The sequence below is a fragment of the Catharus ustulatus genome, chromosome 20, assembly GCF_009819885.2.
Source record: "Catharus ustulatus isolate bCatUst1 chromosome 20, bCatUst1.pri.v2, whole genome shotgun sequence".
Classification (NCBI taxonomy): Eukaryota; Metazoa; Chordata; class Aves; order Passeriformes; family Turdidae; genus Catharus; species Catharus ustulatus.
The window spans coordinates 5,370,825-5,389,630 of record NC_046240.1 but is presented as its reverse complement, the minus strand read 5'-3'; the positions used below and the strand labels follow the sequence as shown (position 1 = coordinate 5,389,630).

At 58.9% G+C, this 18,806-nt stretch overlaps 1 protein-coding gene across 3 annotated transcripts in view; it reads right to left on the bottom strand.

The window, feature by feature from the left end:
* Positions 1-18,655, bottom strand: part of CASKIN2 (CASK interacting protein 2) — a 33,110-nt gene extending 14,455 nt beyond the window's left edge. For all 3 annotated transcript variants that reach the window (XM_033077097.2, XM_033077101.2, XM_033077098.2), the window contains exons 1-2: positions 18,588-18,655; positions 15,815-16,515 (exon numbers count right to left, since the gene is read on the bottom strand). In XM_033077097.2, the coding sequence (XP_032932988.1) occupies positions 15,815-15,908 (94 nt within the window). In that variant the 5' untranslated portion in view covers positions 15,909-16,515; positions 18,588-18,655. The remainder of the gene's footprint in view (positions 1-15,814; positions 16,516-18,587) is intronic.
* Positions 18,656-18,806: the final 151 nt, after the last annotated feature.

Here is an 18,806-nt window from a genome sequence, read left to right as displayed (position 1 = left end):
CAGGATGGAGATGCCCAATGAGCACCAGCACCTCCAAAAGAGGCAGAAACATTGCACAGCCCCTGGGGCCTGGTCCTGGAGCTGAGCAATGCCCACTATTTGAAGGAGAGTTCACCCCAAAATCCCATCCCTAACCCCACCTTCAAGGGGACTGAGCTAGCCAGTGGGGTCCAGTAAGAAGGGCTGGTGGGTGTCCCTGCCTGCTTCCAGACAGCTGTCAGCATCCACATCTCCCTGAGCAACATTCCTCAGATTCATTCCCTGCTCCAACAGCCCAGCCAGGTCAGGACACAGGGCAGGACCACACGGACACGGTGCGGGTGGCTGAGAAAGCAGCAGGTCACAAATAGCAGAGCCAGGAGCAGCATCCCCTTTGGGGGTCTGCCCAAATGCCTGGATCCACCTCGGGCAAGAAAGGAAGGAGCTCATCCCTTGTTTGCAGCTGGGTAAATCACTGCTTGGAGAGCTGGAGGGTTTGCAGCAAGGCTGGAAGGTGAAGTGTGGGTGGGAAAGTGTTTGGATACCCCAGCATAAAGGCACAGAAAGGAGAGGAATGGAGAGATGGAGGGGAAGCAGAGCACAGTCAGGCAGCTGGGACCCCTCCACCAGTGCCATCCTGCTGCACAGCCTCAAACTGCAGGGACCTGGTGACAGGAAGGCATCTGATGGGCCATTTCCCTGCATCCCCCTTCCTCATTCCATCCACGTGCTGCTTTTGACCAATTCCCCAGGCTCTCCACACATTTCTTCAGCCCCTTCTCTCCCCGTTGGTGCCCAGGCTACCCATCCTTTTCCACACAGATGTTCTTGAGCTCAGCAGAGGCTGGGCCAAACTGTTCCCAATCCCACAGCCCTCCCAGACTGGCCTGTTCAGCTTTGGCCAGGGGGCTGCAGAGCTGGGCTGGGAAAGGGCTGCAGGGTTAATCCAGACACAGCACTGGGATGGTGTGGCCAGAGCCTTCCCAGCCACATCCTCACCCCGTTGGGTTTGCACTGGGGCGGGGGCCTGACCGCGAGCCCATTCCCCACCAGGAGCACACTCACACCCGAAAAAATGAACCCAGAACACGGGCCCAGCGCTGAAGGGGTTATTTATTTATTTCCAGGGAAAAGCCAGCTCGGTGCACCCAAGGGTTAACTCCAGCCGTGGGCTCCCCCCGCCCGGCCCTGCGAGGGTCCCGCCCGGCTCCCGGGCCGCGCTGCCGGGACAGGACGAGGCTCCGCAGCGCAGGGCCGGGCCTGAGCGAGGCCTCGAGGGAGCCAGCGAGCTTCTGTGCGGCGTCTGGCTGCCAAGCGGCAGCGGGAAGCACCTCCGGAACGCTCCGGCAAATTGCTTACAAATGTCGGGCCGGCCGCCGGCCGTGGCGAAGGCAGCGCGGCCGCCCAGCACCAGACGGGGCCGGGACCCCGATCCCTGGCACGGCCTGGCTGCGGCCCTTGGATCTCCGCAGCCCCGCACGGCGCATTCCCAAGCAGCCCGTGCCTCAGTTTCCCCGCGGTTCACTGCTATGGTAGGGATGCCAGGCTGGGCTGGGCTCCTCGTGGGGTGCGGGGGGCACCGGGGAGCGCCCGGCCGGGTCGGGCTCCTCAGCCGCCGGCCTGGCAGTCGGCCCGGCACGAACCCGTATTTACCCCCCCGAGGCACTCGCCTGGCGCCGGCTGTGCCGGCTGCGTGGAGCCAGGCGTGCCCAGCACCCCTGTGCCAGCACAGCGGGCACCCTGAGTCACCCCCTGCCCTCACACGGAGAGCTCCGTGCTGCAGGGACACCCTGAGCTTCACGCCAGCTCCTGCACACACGGTCCCTCCGAAGCGCTCCTCGGGAAGCAGTGACACGTGCTGGCCTGGGTTTGGCTGCGGAAGGAAATGCCCAAATATCCCGTGGAGTCCTGGCCTTTGGAAAGTCCTGTCCTGGCTCTCACACGGGAGTCAGGCTCCAGAGAGATTTTTTTTTTTTTTTTGCTGTGACCCACCCTCCCCGCCGGTTTTGTCCACCCAGGGTAGCCACAGCAGAGCTCCACCACTTGCAAGGCTTTGTTGCTGTGAAGGACGACACACAGATCTGTAACTGGAGATGCACCTCCTTGGAAAAACACTGCTTTCTGCTGGTCCTGTGTCACAGCCTCTCATCCCATCCCCTCGTCCTGGGAAATGATATCCCCACACGGGATTCCCTGTGCCATGATCCTCCCTGTGCTGCAGTCTGAGCATCCCAGTGTCACAAACATCCCTGTGCTGCCAGCCACAACATCAATCCTGAGTGTCCCCTGTACCATGAGCATCCCTGAACATCCAGTCCTGAGCACCCCTATGCTGCCTGATACAAGTACCCTGCATGCAGGAAAACCCTGCAAGGGCACTGCAGGAACACCATCCTGCTTCCCTGGGCACTGGGAGAGGGACAGTGTGCACTGAACACACAAACACATGCATGTACCCTCTTGGGAAAATGAGATCCACCTGGAGACAGTCACCACTAAGCCAATAAACTAGCTGGAGGAGCTAATCAGCTGCTATTCTGCAGAGCACCATCTCAGCCATCTCTGAAGGTGGTGGCACCCTCTGGAGCTGGAGGTGGCAGCTTCACCCAACCTGCCCTTGGTGGCCTGGCGTGGCCCTGCCTTGGCATATGGTGGGCTCGTGCCAGGGCTCAGGACACACTCACTGTCTCAGCCAAAATCAAGACCCAAAGAGGTGATGTCCATCTCTCTTCCACAGGAATCACCCTTCCCTGTCGCCTCTCTGTCCACAGGCACGTCCGCTGTGGCCACCCACACCCGGCTCCTCCCGGCGCAGCCTCCCGGCAGACCGGCTGCCTCTGGAGCAGTTTCCCAATAGGTTCAGAAGATTCACCCACCTTGATAGGGAAGGATTCAGCCACAGAGATGTTAAGAAACTCAACCAAAGCTGCCCAGCCAGCTCAGAACAGAGGCTGGGTGAGAGCCAAGGGCTCCTGACCCCAGCTCTCTACTGCAGCCACCAGCTGCACCCCAAACACTGAGCCCAGTGCTGTGCCCAGCTCCCAAACCAGGGGGTCCCCTAATTCCCCCATGGTGGTGGCTGGAATTTTGCTGCCAAGGTGCTGCTGCCTGCGATACCTGGCTGAGCACCCATCCCTGTGCCCAAATGCCACGGCTGTCCAAGTGCCAGGGGTGCCTTCCTGCCCACAAAGAGCCTGTGCTGGGTTTGAGGCCCTGCAGCATCACTGAGGATGGGCTCCCCACCAACGCTGACAAACAGGCCCCTCACCAAGCAGGCACTCTGGGGTTGGTGTGACTGGAGCAAAGCCACTGGGTTAACTGGCAGGGATGGGGAGGCTGCAATCAAGGAGGTGGATTCCCATCAGCAGAGGGCAAATGGCAGTGACACGAGAGCAGCTGGGAGCCCCTTACTGTCCCTACACCAACATCTGGCAACTTCTCAAGAGTAATTGGCATTTTTATCCCTTAAGAAACCTACCAAACCCTGGACCAGACCAGGGTTGCCTGCTCTGACACTGCACAGGCTGCAGGATGGCTGTCACACCAAGCCCTGCTCCTGTTTCAGGAGCAGGTTTCAGCAGCCTGGAATAACCCCAGCAGGTGCAATAACCTTCCAGGAGCTGAGCTTTGGGCAGCTCCTCACAACATCCTGAGGCTGGATACAGCACCTCTGTGCTGTGAATATCCCTGCACCTAATGCTTATTTCTAACCTCAACACAAGTCACCATTTACCCCTGGCTGGAGCCCCAAATCTTAGGGATTACAGTCACACAGAGCCCAAGCTGTTCCTGTCACCAACTTGTCTCTGCTGATGGCATGTCTGAGTCTCCTCTGGCAGCTTGACCTCCTTCCTCATTTCCTTCTTTAAGCAATACTGTCCTGCAACATGTTGCAGATACGATGGTGGATGATGGTGAAGGCAGGTGATGGCAAAGGCAGAGGAGTTTGAGAGGTCCAAGGATCTGCCTTCCACCCTGGGCTGGGCTGGAGGCCCACCACAGCCAAAGAGGGATAGGGCAACAGGGCCGTGGAGTCAACTGGGAGCTTTTTTCCTTCTTTGAAAAAGGCTGGGAATATTATTTACAGGGGAAATCAAAATTTTAAAGTTATTTAAGAGGCTGACAGCAGGTGGGACATTGGGCAGCATCCTCATACAGCACAGACATTGATCACTTACCCTCAGCCCAGCCACTCCAGGACCCCATCCAAACCCCCAATTCCCCCCTGCTGCTTCCCCTCACAAGCAAAGCAGGAAAAAACAGGCAGTTTGTTCAAAGTGAAGGCTCCCAGAACAATGAAAGGAAAGGCAGAATCGGAAACCCTGTCTCCATCCACACAGCTGGGAAGAAGGTGCAGCTCTCAGCTCTCGACCCCAAGGTTTGATGGCCACAGGGGACACAGGGGACAAACGCCAGGCAGGAAAAAGAGCATCACAGGAATCCTTTGGGGCTGGATGCACCCCTTGCAAAAGCCAAACACATGCTCCTGCCGTGAGTTTCAGGCCCCCAGAAGGATTTCAGCTGGGGTGAGATGAATGGTGCTTGCTCCCCTTCTTGACAATAATTTGTGGGTTTGTAGTGGCTGCCTGCCCCAAAATGATGCAGCCCAGCCCAGCTCCCCTGGCTGGGAGAAGTGGTAACACCCCTTCCCCACAGAACCAAAATTACATCCCCCAGCCCCATCCAGGATGGAAACAGCTGGGAAAGGCTTTGGGTGGGGGAAGCCAGGCAGCTCCTTTGCAGATATACAAGGGCTCCTTTCCCAGCTGGCCAGGGAAACGCGTTACCGGGAGGTGAAGTCACCGTCCCTGCTGGGACCTGGCTATTCCGCTCTCCAGGATATGAACTCAGAGGAGCTGTATTTGCCCAGGGAAGAGGTGGAGCCTTTTCCATTTCCCCCATCCTTCCGAAAGGACAGGACGCCTCCCGAGCGGGAAGAGATGGGCCGATAGCGGTGGGGGCCAGCGGCCAAGTGCGAGCACTGCCTGAACCTGCAGCGGGCACCCTGTGGGGACAAGGGCCACCCCTGGGCTGTGGGACACAGCAGAGCACCAGCTCCAGCATTAGCTCATGTCCAGCCATTCCCTGGAAGCCCAGGAAGGGCTATCCCACACACCCTGGCAATGGGGCTGCACCTACAGACACTCTCAGTGTTGTCATTAATGCCATACCCAGCAAATGGTGCATTAAAATAATCTGTGGTGGATGTGCTACAGATTGACAAGGGCAAAAATAACACAAAAAGGACTTAGAGGGATTAGGAGAACAAACCCAGGCAGATTCAACCTGGGAAAAATGCAGATTGCAGCATCTGGGGAGAAATAATCCAACCGGCAGCAGGTCAATGGGAGGAAGAAAGAGGGGAAGCAGGATGTGGGGGGACGGTGAGAGGAGCAGTGTGAGCGTGGGCGCAGAGGGAGCTGCTGGGCAGGAAAGCAACCTTGGCAGCCATGTATGGGGGGATGCTGCTTCCCAGGGTACCATTTCCCACTGTGCATTCTGTTCCTTCCTGGGGTACCATGGTCTATCACATACCCAGGGCAGTGAACATGAGATGCTCACACGGCACATGAGAGCTGAGTGACAGGAGCCAGCAGTGAAGGGCTGGCCTTGCATGGGAAGATTAGGGCAGGTCAGTAAGTCTGGATTAGCTGAGCAACAGTTAATTAGGGAGGGCGGGCAGGGACGCAGCAACCCAGCAACCCACCTACACCTGGAGGGGTTTGACGCTCCAGAGCAGCACGTACCTATTTATTTTATGGTTCTAACAATGAGCCCCAGATAAAAATTAGAGCAGCCAACAGTGGCCAGAAAAACCCTGTGGGCTCAAGGGAGTGAAACAAGGATCCAGACCCTACATTGTAGCTTGGAGGTTAGAGCAACCACGGAGCTCCTGGGGGAAGCAGGGCAAGGCAGAAGCTGGAGGACTGGGCTGCCACAGCCCTATGGCACCATGCTGCCATCAGAGCCAGCCCCGTGCCTGCACATGGCAACTTGGCACCCAGGAGCTGCTCCAGCCGGTGGAGCCAGTACTCAAAGCACGCAGCGATGCGGAGGCTGGAAATCCTGTGACATCCTCCTCCTTTGGCCCCAGGGAAGCTGCCGTGCACCTGGAGCAGGCACTGCCAGGGCGGACGGAGTGGCTGTCCCCACCCTGGCTGCGCTAATCTGGGCAAGGCACACGCAGGATGGGAGGGGAGGCAGCGGGAGATGAAGCTGTTCGCTCGAGGTCACCCACAAGGTCGATGGTTCAAGTGCCGCCACTCCTTCCCGGGGCCGCGACACGGCTGGGAACTGAATTTTTCTCAAAACTCCCCCCCTCTCGCCAGGAGCCCGTGGGCAATCAGCTGTCAGCAGCCCGGGACTAACCTCAGACGGCTGCTGGCGGCCAGAGTTCAGAGTCCCAGTTAAAAATACCTTGCGGATGCCTTTCCTCAACTCTGACCCTGCAAGCCGGTGCTGCTGCCAGCCCTGCTTGGGGATGTGCCGGCGGGGTCGCCTGGACAGGCACAGCCTGGGCTGTGCAGGGACATGGCAGCTGCTGCCTGGGGACTGGGTTTTCCTAAAAACCAAGGATTTCCACTTCTGGGGGGCTGCTGACTATATTCTCTCTTGCCAAACTGAAATGCTCAGCTTCTTAAAGCTTCCTGGAAGGAAGTGATGCCTGCACTGTCTGGCGCTCTCTGAACTGCAGCCTGGACTTCAGCAGCTTCAGCAAAACGTCTCCTTCCCTCCAGGACAGAGCCAAAACGTGGCCTCTGGTTCCTGCCAGTCTCAAGGGATGCTGGATGGGTGACTGCTCCTGCAGATTCCATGGTGCTGCAGCCATTTGTGGCATCTGCATTGGCAAAGAGTGCAAGGATCTCACCCAGCAGTGGCTGCTCAGCTCTCAAGCCATGGTGGACGGGAGAGATCCCTCTCCAAATCCCTTCTCCAGTGATGGCAAGGGGGCACAGGACCCCTCACTGTTTTCATTCCCTGTGCAAAGGTCACCTGCTAAAACACATGAGAACTGACTGGCTGCTCCATGCTGCTGGCAAGTGGGAATGGGAGAGGGATGGGTCCATCCCCAGCAGGCACAGGCCAGGCTCTCTCCAGCCTGGGACAAGCAGCCTGAGAGAGGTGGTCCCATTGCTACTCTCTCCTTTCTCTCCCAAGATGGGGAAAGGTGTTGTCCATGCCCAGAGTGAGTGGTCTTTTCCAGATGGATCAGACACTCCCACTGCCTGCCTGGGTTTCTGGCTGGATGATGCCAAAGTGGAGAATGGAGATAGAGATGGAGAAGCCATCGCCAAAATCTTGCCCACTGCCTTAGCTGGATTGGGATATTTTCATGCAGCTGTGGCAGTGAAGGATTTGCCTGGAATCCTGGTCTACAATAAGGTTCCATAAGCAGTGGACAGGAGAGAGACATGACAGCTACATGACGAGGATGTCCTGTACCACCCTGCATGTCCCCACAGGGAAGCAGCAATCAATTAGCAGCTGGTGACAGTCTGTGTCCTGGGGGGAGGCATCACCCTGTCCTGGAAGCAGGAACCCGCCCCAGGACCCCACACCCACCTTCCCATCCCTTCGGGGGCCTCGGTGACTGCTGAGTTATTCTGGGCACTGCGTTCCTGACCCCTTCCCCTTGTCCCAGCTGCTCCAGGGCCGGCAGGGACTGCAGCAGGTTCCTCCCATTGCCCAGCCCGGACGCCAGGGTCGGGCAGCAGCTGCTTGGGGACCAGCTGGGGACAAAGGCGACACGAAGCAGCCCCATCCCCCCATATACCTCGGAAGGGACAAGGGCTGAGTTACAGCAAGGTCAAAGGCATCACAATACAACTCCAGCAGAAAAGAAGGAGCTGGATCTGAGGACCCCAGTCCATGGGCTGAACTCTGGTCAGCAGCTCCCCATAAAGGGATCAGGAATGGGTTTGGGGGCAGCACAGCAACACCTCCCACTCCATAAAGACCCACCTCAGCACCAGAGGTAAACAGAGGCAGAGGCAACATCCTTGGCTCCTTGCCATGTTGTGCCCAGCCTCCTGCAGGGACCCCTCTGCCAGGCCAGCCCCTCCATCCCAGCCCTGCCTGGGTGCTCCCCACACCCCATCCCGACGGAGCGCTGGTGGGACACAAGCCAAGGCCTGCCCGCTCCCTGGACCCCTGCCTGGAAGCCGATCTGTTTAAACCCGATCTGTTTACGCCTTCCCAGCACGGCGGGTGCGTGTCGGGAACGGCCCCGGCAAGCCCGACTTGGCGGCGCAGGCAGGACGTGGGAGCGAGCCCTGGAACCCCCACCTGCTGCCCCGCAGCATCCCGGGGGTGGGGGGAGAACAGCGAGAAGTGTGACCCTCTGCCTCCACCTGCTCCTTTTTGCAGGAAAAGGCACCACTTGTAGCTCTGTGCTACCCCTGCTGTGGCATCCAATGCCCCCACCCTGGCCAAGAGACCATGGCAGCTCCACCCCCAGGCCTGGCAGGGAACGGCTTTCTGAGCAGTGGCAACCCTTCTGGGAAAGCACTGGGAGAGTCAACCAGCCGTGGAAGCCTCATGTCCCTTCCTGGAAAACAAGGTACTGTTTTTGCAAACACATGGCCACCAATGCGTGTGGGCACAGGGGGCTGATAGCCACGTGCTGCTCCGTGTCCCGGGCTCTGGGCTGTGCCCACTGGGGCTGAGAAGAGGCACCCACCTGCACTGCTCCTGGGAGGAAATGTTCATCCAGGACCACTCACCTGGTGTGAATTCAGTCCCACAAAGCCACAGGTGTTTGGAGCAGACTGCAGTGGGACAGAGTAGAGCCATGACTTTGGGGACTCAGAGCTGGACACCTGCACACCCACACTAGGTTTGGGGTGAAGGGAACAGAGAAGCAGATCCAGGATATCCATGTGCTGCTAAATATAACCAGTGTGACAGATGCTCCAAGACAAGGAGTTGCCTATGCCTCAACACTGTTGAGGAGGAAACTGAGGACTCTCCCAGTGCTTAAGAAGCTCTTGAGGTTTGGAGACACAGAGCAGGGTCAGAGGCAGCACCTCATTCTGTGCAGGAGCCTCCCTCCCTCTAAGGAGGAGCGTCTCCCTTCTTTTTAAGCCAGCAGGATTAGCAGGTACTGGTTCAGGGAAGCCAGGAGGGCTCATGAAGCCCTTCCCATCTGTGTCAGCCCCACAAAACCAAACCAGAGCTGCTTCAGACCAACCAGAGCAGCCTCTTTGGACTGCAGCCCAGAGCAATCCCTGGGCCATGGCTGTGCTGGACCCCACACTGCTGGCCAGATTCACTGTGTCCCCATGTCCCCCATGTAGGCAATGATTAGCCACCAGGAGGACTCTGGCCCCCTTTGGAGGCCACTGAGCCAAGTGGTTCTCACATGGCCTTGCCATGCTGGGGACACATCCCAGATCCCTGAGGGGCTGCACAGGCTGTGAGTTGGGTGTCCTGCCCAGGAAGACAGGATACCATGGAAAGGGAAGATCCGTGGGTCCCAGTCTCCATACTGCTATTTGCACCCAGTTCACCTCCAGCTGGAAACCCCCATCAGGATTATCCACGCCTGTCCTGGCAAAGAAACAAGGCAGTGCCTCACAAGGGGCTGCTGGAGGGGCAGAGTGAGGCAGGCAGCCCCTGGGATAGATGTTCCATGGGGAAAGAGGCACCTGCAGAGTGGGTGGCAGAGCCTGAGCCAACCTTGCTCCTGGGGACACCTCGGTGACAGGCACCAGATGCCCTTGCCATGCTTGCCAACTCCCTTCCAAGCAGACAGGGCCTTACACAACCAGCCGTGCCCAGCATTACGAAACCCCAGGAGTTTTCACCCCTCCCAGCACAGCCACCCACCTGGGGTGGCCGAGCCAGACCCAGCTGCTGGGACAGCACCGGGGCAGGGGTCTGGGCATGGCACCAATGCCAGGGGCCACGTGCTCCCTGCGCAGCCTTGGCTGGGCCCGCGGGGAGCGGCGCTGGCAGCGCTTGGCGGAAGCGCAGCCGGACGTGTTGCACCAGGCCTGGATGCTGCGGGAGCCGCATACCTGCCTCACTCACGCAGGTTCTCCCTGCTCCCTTATCTCCCATCGCAGCCCTGCTCGCTTGCAGCTCCGGCCTTTCTCCCCGGGGTTGCAAACAGCTCGGGGTGGCTGCGCACCTACCCCGGGCAGCATCCCGCAGGAGTGAGGGATGGGCCAGAGTATCCAGCCCTTCCCTGGGAGGGTAGAGATCATACTGACAGAGCCATTTCCAAGCAGTTTGGGCATCTCCAGACAGGTCTGTGACTCACCAGGACACCTCGGCAAGGCTTGGCCGATATTACAGCCCCAAGGTTCAAACAGATCCCTCCCTCTCCATCCCAGGCATGATTTTTTAGGGAAGTTGGGATGGGATTTAGGGGGAGCCAGAATGCTCACAGCTCCTCCCCACCCTCTTGCTTGCTAGAGGAGCCAGGAAAAAAAAAAAGGTGGTTTATTGTTATTTAGTTTCTTGCCCCTTTCATACTCCTTTGCCGGAGTTTTTGCCAGCGGCGGGCCCCGGGTCTGGCGGGGATCCAGGACAGCCGAGGCGCTTTTAAAAACAAAGCAGGGCGCGTGCATGCACACATACACGCACGGCATCCAACCCCGCTTTTAACTCTTGCCGGAGCAATGCTGGTGGAAGCATCCATTTCCAGCAGGAAACCATCTTACACACAGTCCATCGCCACTGGGATCCAACAATTCACCTCCCACCTTCCCAGAAAAAGCTCTTTGTGGCACTGGAATCCTGACAGAGAGGTGGCAGAAGTGATGCTGGTCTTTGTCATGGTCCAGCATCTCCTTCCTGGAACCAGCCAAGCCAGAGGATGGAATGCCTGTGCTGGCAGTGTCCTTGCCACGTCCCCTTCTCTGCAGCCCTGGGGAGCACCGTCCTGGTTCCCGCTCCCGTGTGCTGCTGGCAGCAGGGCACACGGAGTCCCAGGGCTCGGGGCTGCCCTCCCTGCCTGCAGGCTGTCCTCATCTGAATTGTCGCGTGTTTCTGGGTCAGACAGCCAAAACGGCCTCTGCAGCCCTTGGGGAGGGGTGGCTGAGCCCCCTGGTCTGGGCTGAGTCACCAGGAAATGCCCAAGGGATGGAAATTCCCCTTCTGTCCTAAACCTCAGCCTCCTGCCTGTGACACTGGGGATGGCTGCCAGCCTGGCTCCATCCATAGCCCTGAGGGACCTCCACATTTCCAGGAGATCCCAGATTCCCTGGGATACCCCAGCATGGTAGCATGGCCTGCAGCAGGCTCAAAAGTCCCCACATTCATCCCCTTCTCCAGAATTAGTCTGGTTTTCCCCTCACTCTTTTACAGAGACAAGAAAAAGTCAGCTGCAGTGGCCCAGGCTGACAGCAGGGACCACAGGCTGCCCTGCCAATGGTTGTCCAAAGGCTGGGGACAGAAATACAAACCTGGGACAGGGGGAGATGTGGAGCTGTGAGCACAGGGAAAGGGGGTGCAGAGGGGCAGGGCTGGGCCAGTCAGGCTCCTCCATCTCCCCGTGTGACGCTGTTTGCTCGTGCCTTATCTCCCGCACTCGGCACAGCGACTCCTTCCCTGGCTCCGGGCGCTCCGGTGGCAGCCGGGCCCCTTTCCAAACACAACACCCGCTGCAGCCCAGCTCTGAAAACCAACTGTCCCTTCCCTCCTTCCGCTGCCTGTGCAGGGCTTTTCCTTCCCAGCCGGAGAGGTGGGAACACCAGGATGTGGATGGGAAAACCCACCCAGCAAACACCAGGCTACCAGAGGAGACCCCCCCGCTTCCAGGGAGGTCAGGAGGAGCAAGAAAGGATTGACCCCACCTTGCCACGGAGCTGCAGCCCCACCACCATCCAGCCCCGTGGCTGCCGCACTCTGCAGCCTTTGAAGCCGCTTTTCTCCCGCTCCTACCACCCACCCACCGCAGGCTGGCTGGGAGCAGGTTCGGGCACGCTGCGGGCTGGGGGGGTCCCCGGCACGGGCCGCCGCCAGCCCGGCTCCCCGGGCACGCTGCCTCGCCCCGCTGCCGGCTCAGTCCCGGAGGAACAGAGGGAGTTTTGCCCGTTTCGGCAGAGTTTCTCAGCGTCTCTCCGCAGGCGTGCCCACAGCCTTTCTGAGCTGGAGCGCGGCTGCGGAGCCGGTCCAGCCCGTCAGACCTACAGCGTGCGGGGAGAGGAGGGGAGGACACGGCCAGGGAAGCTTTGGAACTCGTCCTCCAAACTTGGGCTCCAAGGGACGTGGTCAGGGCCACACTTGTGCCTGCACTGCCCGGGGCAGGAGCGGAGCAGGAAAGGTGCCCAGGCATCCCTGCACATTGCCAGCAGGGAAAGCCATGGGGTGTAACAGAGCCTGACACGATAAGGATCCTGCCCAAGGCTCTGCCCTGCAGCCGGACCAGGAATAGCACCTGGAGTACCCGAGGGTTTGGGACAAGCCTCGCTGGTAGCAGCAGTGAAGAGGAGGATGGTTCTCCTCTGTAAGGGGGGATGGCACACTGAGCCTGCTGCCTAGCACAAAGGCACATCCAACACCATTACAAAATAACTCCCAGATTGCAAAAAGGAGCAACTTCTCCCCCAAACAGCTACAGACCTGCTGCTGTTGAGAGAAGCGGAAATCCCAGCAGGTCACGAAAGGAGGGCGGATGTTTCTGAAGAGGACAAGGACACAGAGCATCGGTGGCAAAGGCTAACAAATCACAGGAGAGTTATTAAACCTCACACTTTGAGGGTTAAGCTGATACAGCTACTTGGGATTAGGAAAAAATTCAAGGGGGAGAGAAGTGAGTTATCCCACATCTGCCTGCTACAGTCTCATAGCAAGCAGAGCAGCATCGTCCTCCTGCTGAACTGGATGGTAGCAGCAGCATCTGAGGGCTGGCACAGCTCTTGAGAAAACCTTAACATGCTTTGTGCTGCCAGGATGCAGAAGTGAGAGGTTCCAACACAGGCATGGAGATAAAGCCAAGACCCTTCTGCAAGCATTTAGCAACTTGCTAGGTCATGGCCCAAACACAGCCATGTCCCAGGAGCCCACCCAGCCCTTAATATCCAAGGTCTGGAAAGCACCAACATAGCTGGTGAAATGGGGCAAGTGGCCGACTGAACATCCTCAAGGCAGCAGCTAAACCCCAGCAGGGCTTTGCTCCCTGTCCTTGAGAGTTTCTCACCAGTTTGCTCAGCTGCTGCCCTTTCTTTACACTTCGCATAAGTCTAAACAAAAACCTTCACCACTCCCTGGAGGAAGGCAAACAGTGAGTCCAGCTCCCATCACCTTCCACAGCTCCTCCAGCCCCCAGCTATCACAGGGGCACCCCCTCTACAGCATCACCCTGGCATCCCCCATCCCCTGTCCCTTGATCCTTCATCCAGGGATGGGGACCCCAAACTTTGTGAGGACCATCCAGCTGCAGGAGCTGTCGCCCCTGAGATCCCTGGCCAGAGGGGCTCTGCCTCTTGTCTCCCCCAGGAGCCCCAAGCCCTCGGAGCTGGCCCTGGCCAGGCCAACTGATGCATTGTTGGTGAGGGCAGCAGCCCAGGGACGTGATTGATCGTGGGGGAGAGAGGCCAAAGCCGTGATGGGTCGTTTAACAATTTCAATTAAACTCTGCAGCGCTCCCGAGGCAGAGGGGAGGGGAGAGGGAGAAGGAAAATAAAAAGCGGGATGTTTCCATTGCCAGGGAACCTCAGCAAAGCACGGCTGGCCCGGCAGGAGCAGCCTGGCTCTCCCAGAGCAGAACCCCCTCCCTGGCTGCTGAAGTGACCACGGCGTCGCGCCGACATCCCCCTCCTGCAGGCAGGACAGCTGCCCTCACCTGCCCTTTCCCTCCTGGCTTCTGCCCCCAAAAATCTTGTCCCTGGCCACCCCACCACCTTGGAATGAGGTGCTGTGACCCACTTGTGCGGCGGCGCTTGCGCGGGGAGGAGGCTGCGCACGGAGAATATTAAACAACGTGTCCCTGAAGTTCCCGCTGCCAGGACTGGCGCTTGGATTTTGCTTACGTGCGGTGACTTTTTTAGGCACAGAAAGCCCCAGAGGGCTGATCACAGCGATCGAGCTCCCAATCCACTGAGACAGCAGAAGGACTCTTAGAGGGATTTAAAAAAATATATGATAAAAAGAATAAAATAAAAATCAGCATCTCAGCCTGACGTATGGAAAAGGCGCTTTAATGAGCAGCAAAGGCAGCAAATGCTTGGTTCACATGGCATCGGTGAGAAGAGGGAGAGGGAACCATAAGGGATGGGGAACAGTGATGCCCTCCATGCCAGGGATGAGTCTCCAGGACCAGGCAAGCCCCACAGCAAGTCAGGCACAGGAGCTCCACTGAGGGCTTGCAGCAGTGGCTTTGGAGGGGTCAGGGTTTTTTGGCCCCTTCTTATAAAGGAATAAAATGAAAATAAGGTGAGGGAGCTGCTGGTGCCACTGCAGCAGGGGAGTTAAACACATATGTTCACGTGGGTGCCCCATGGCTGCAGGGAGGGCGAGACTCCAGAAAGAAAACAGAAGGGTTGAAGTGGGAGAGAGTTACTGGAGGGTACGGGAGAAAACAATGTGACTTCACCCCTCTGGGTGAAGGAGAGACATGGGCACCCCAGCCTGCACACACTGCCTGGCCATGGGACACCAGCTCAGGGGACGGGGCTGCGTCAGCCAGCAGGACACTGACATTATTTATTGCCTTGGGGGTGTCCTTCAACCACCCACATGGGCAGGCTGCTCTCCTTCAGCTCAGCGACCCTGTCCCTGAGCAGCAGAGGCAATGGCACCCAGTGCCCTCACCCAGGGAAGGGGCACCCTGTACTGGGGAGGAGGGGCTCCCAGTCCTTCTGAAAGCCCAGTAGCCGAGATTTGCAAAGTTCTGGCCACAGTCAAAGCTTTCCAGTAGATGACCCAGGGGAGCTGATCCCCTCCTCACGTTTATAATCCTCAGCCTAACTCGGGTTTCTTCGCACCAGCCTCTCCGCTCTGAGCCGCTCCTAAGAAGCCTTAAAGCTTCTCCTGCCTGAGATTCCTCTCTCCCTCCTTCAGACAGCTTATTCCCTTTCAGCTTTCCCACACACCCCCGTGAGACCCCCCACGATGAGCAGCCTTGGCAGGGGTATCCACACTCCCACCAGCCCGGGCAGCCAGGGTGCCCCTTCCTCCAGCCAGACACGGCATCGAGAGCCCTTTTATTTACTTTTCCCACTTTCCTTCTCTTGGTCTGTCAGGAGAAATGACCAGGAGCTCAGCTCTATACAAGGGCTCCGTGGTACTGGCCACCATCTCATTCATCTTTCCACCCTCCCCATCTCCTCCAGACACTGTGCAGCGTCTGCAGGACCCTTGGGGACACCCCCCGAGCCCTCTGCTCGCTCCAAGCTCTGCTTGCTGCCGACCTTTCTGAGAGAACAGGCAAGAAAACAGTCCTGCTGAAGGGTTAAACATTACCAGACTGAAATTCAAGGCTTGACGATTGGTTCCAGTCGACTGGCTGGGATGATAATTTTTCACAAGATAAATACGGCTGGGAGTGAGCACAACCGCTAAAGACCCTTTGTAGCAGCGTCCCCCCCAAAGCGGTTCACTTCCCCCTGCCACGGCTGCTTCCCTTCACCCATCCCTGCTCAGTGGCCCACACTGCAGGGCCCCTGGCCCCGAGCCCAAGGGGAACCCCAGCTCAGCTGTAGGATTGCTTACAGCCCAGTCATTCATCCGCACGGGCTGTGCTTGCACTCCCGCCTCCAGCCACGGCACAGCTCATGTGCCGGGGGTCAGAGCCAGCACCTGCACCCAGCACTGAGACTCGCCCCCAGGACTGGCAGGAGTGCCCAGCCAGGGGGAGGGAGCCACGGCTCCCTGCCCAGGTACTCACTGCTCTTGGACGCCTTGATCTTGGCCACCAGTTTCTGCACACCAGGTACGTCCCCGTTCTTCACGGCCTGGATCAGCTCCTGCTCGCGCCCCATCGCAGGCAGGTGGGAGCAGTGGCAACGTAGAAACCCTCAGATCCCAGAGGTTTATAAAGCCATGGGGAAAAGCCCCTAATTCCTCAAAACACACTTCGATGAGAGATTAAATCCAGGAAGAAAGACACTTTACAATCCCACAGGGCATAAAAACCAGAAGGAAGAAGTCTTTCTGTTAAGGGCAGAAGTCCCTTTCTGCGTTGGGAGGAGCAGGACTCAGATGGGGCTTGGTTGGAGAACATGCAGTCAGTTAAAAAAATACTTCAGTGCTCAGGGACAGGCTCCCAGCAGCACCAGAGCTCTGTGAGACAAAGCCAGGCAGCTCGGGGCAGGGTGTCCAGCGCTGGCAGCATTGGGATGCCCTCAACCTCTCACAGCACTCCTGGAGCCAGAGGTGTCGTGCTTCTCTCCCTTCAGCAGGCTCTGCTGCGTTGACGAGTCCCTAATTCTTCCCAAAGGGATTATGGGCTCGTTGCCATCTGGAAGTTATAGATCCTCCCTCTCTGGTGCTCATTAGCCCCTTGGTTTCGGCATTCCTCTCGGTGACGGCACTGCAGGCACGCTGGGGAGCCCTGAGCACCGCCAAGCCCCGCACGGCAGCCGGGACCTGCGAAGGGAAGAGCAGAGTCAGCCCCCAAAGGCCATTTACCTCCCGGCTCCGTCGCGACAGCTTTTGTATCCGTGCCGAAGAACGAATACTTTGACTATATTTAGTCCTGGAAGGACTTGGCTCATCCTTATGTTAAATGGAGAGGGAAGAACCTGTGGAGAAAACCTGCGGAGGGTGCTGCCCCCGGAGCGGGACAGGGGCTCAGCTCCTTCCCTGCCCTCCCGGGGCCACACGCACCACGTTCTCCCTAAAGGCAGCACACGGGTTTGGGGTACACGATGTCTCCCCCTCTCATTTCCCGGTGGCAGAACACAAGGGATGGAGCTGGGAAGGTTTAGCCAAAGCCCACGGGAGCGGGTCTTGCCTGCTCAAGCCTGCCTCGCACTCTTCTCCTCCTGTGAGAGGATAAACCCTCACCCTTCAAACTTCCTGGGATGCTCAATGTCCTGGCACCCAAGACACTTCTTCACCAGTTCAGGAGCTCTCTCTGGCCCCAGAGAGGAGCTGGGTGTAATTCAGCAGGACAACTGTGCTCAGAACAGGATCAAGGCCATATCCCGGCCAGCCAGGGTACCCTGGAGAGGGCACAGGGTCCTGCAGAAGCAGTTCACATGTCCCAGCCTGTGCTCCCACACTGCACCCGGGCTGCCCAAACTGTGTGGCAAGAAAATCCCTCCTAGTTCAGGGCCATGCATCTGGCAGGCTGCTCCAGCACCGGGGAGGAGCGTGCGTGCAGGAAAGCAGGGAGCACACACCGTGCCAGCTGCAAGGCCGTGGCCAGATCACCCCACAACCTCCCCTCTGCCCATCCAGGACGGATCAGAACCAGCTCTGGTTTCCCTGGCCATGGCTCAGTGGAGTCTCCCTTCCCAGAGCGCTCGCCCTCCACGTTTATGTAACAGCGGGTGTCGCTTCCTCCGAGCAATCGAGGTCACTGCTCGGAGCATGGAAATCACAGGGGACACACGGCAACAATGACAGGTCCCCTGTCATTGGGGTGGGGGCAAAAGCAGAAGGAGAATCCCATGGCATAGCACTGCTCAGCCCGGAGCTGCAGCTGCCCATAAACACGGACCCCTCCTGGCTTCCCCGTGTTCCAGCGCTCCCCTGGCTGCAGCACCACAGGGCAGACGAAAAGATGATCCTCAGGTACTGGCTCGGCTTCTGGGACAAGGGGGTGTGCGATTCCCACACCCACAGCTCATCCAGCTGATGAATCCCTCGGCACTGAAGCTGGTGCCCGTCGGGGTCAGCTGTCACCTCCCTCGTCCTGGGGCACTGCACAAGCTTATCTACCTTACAACAAAGTTTCAGCCACTTGACTCAGACTAACCTCTCGCTGCAAACAAATCCCCTCCCGAAACCTCCCGTGTCGCACCGTCTTCAGAACTATTTCGTTTAACCCTGTGCGCTGCATCCAACTCTGTGCTGCTCCTCCAGAGCGCTCACAAGAACGGAACGTGAGGCGGTGAGAGGAGTTTGTATTTGAAAAGTCTGCCCGGCCTCACTTGGAAAACGGCCCCGGTGCTGCTCCTCGGCTCCGGAGGGACCGAGAGCTCCGAACGCCGACCCGACCTCCGCAGCTTCTACAGAGAGGAGCAGCGAAGGTAAAATTCGAGAAACACACAAAGCTGGAAAAGCAACAGCAAAACATCCCTCCCACACGAGCGGAGCTGAGCCTCCAGCCCAGGAATCCACCTGGAGAACCAAAGTATCCCAAACATTCCCGCAGCCAACGGTAGCGCCGGGGGAAAAAAGGAGGGAGAGGAGGGGGAAAAACCCCCAAACAAACCTAAACCAGTTACGTAAGTGGCGGAGGAAAGATGCAAAGGAGCCGAAGGCACCCAGCCGGCTCCGAGGGGCGGCGGGGGCAGCTCGGTTCCCCGGGGGGCTCCATCCCCGGGCGGGCAGCGAGGGGGCCCGGCCGCGCCTCCGCCTCCCCCGCCCCGAGACCCCCGAGACCCCCGGGCGGGCGGCTCCTTCCTCCGGGCGCGCTCGGGGATCCGTGCCCCACCGAGCCCGGCTGGTTCGCGGCTCCTGGGGCGAGTTGCTCGGCCGGCCCCACTCACCTGGCGGCGCTCCCAGCCCGCCGCACAGGGGCGAACCGAACCGCGCCGGGGCGAACCGACGGCACCGCACCGGAGCCGCCCGCGCCGTGCGGAGCCGCTCCGGACCGCGGCGCACCGAGCAGTGCCGAGCCGAGCCCGGCCCGGCCGCAACTTGCCGAGCCGCGCGGGGCGGGAGCGGCGCCGGTACCGGAGCGGAGCCGCGGATCCCGGCGAGCAGGC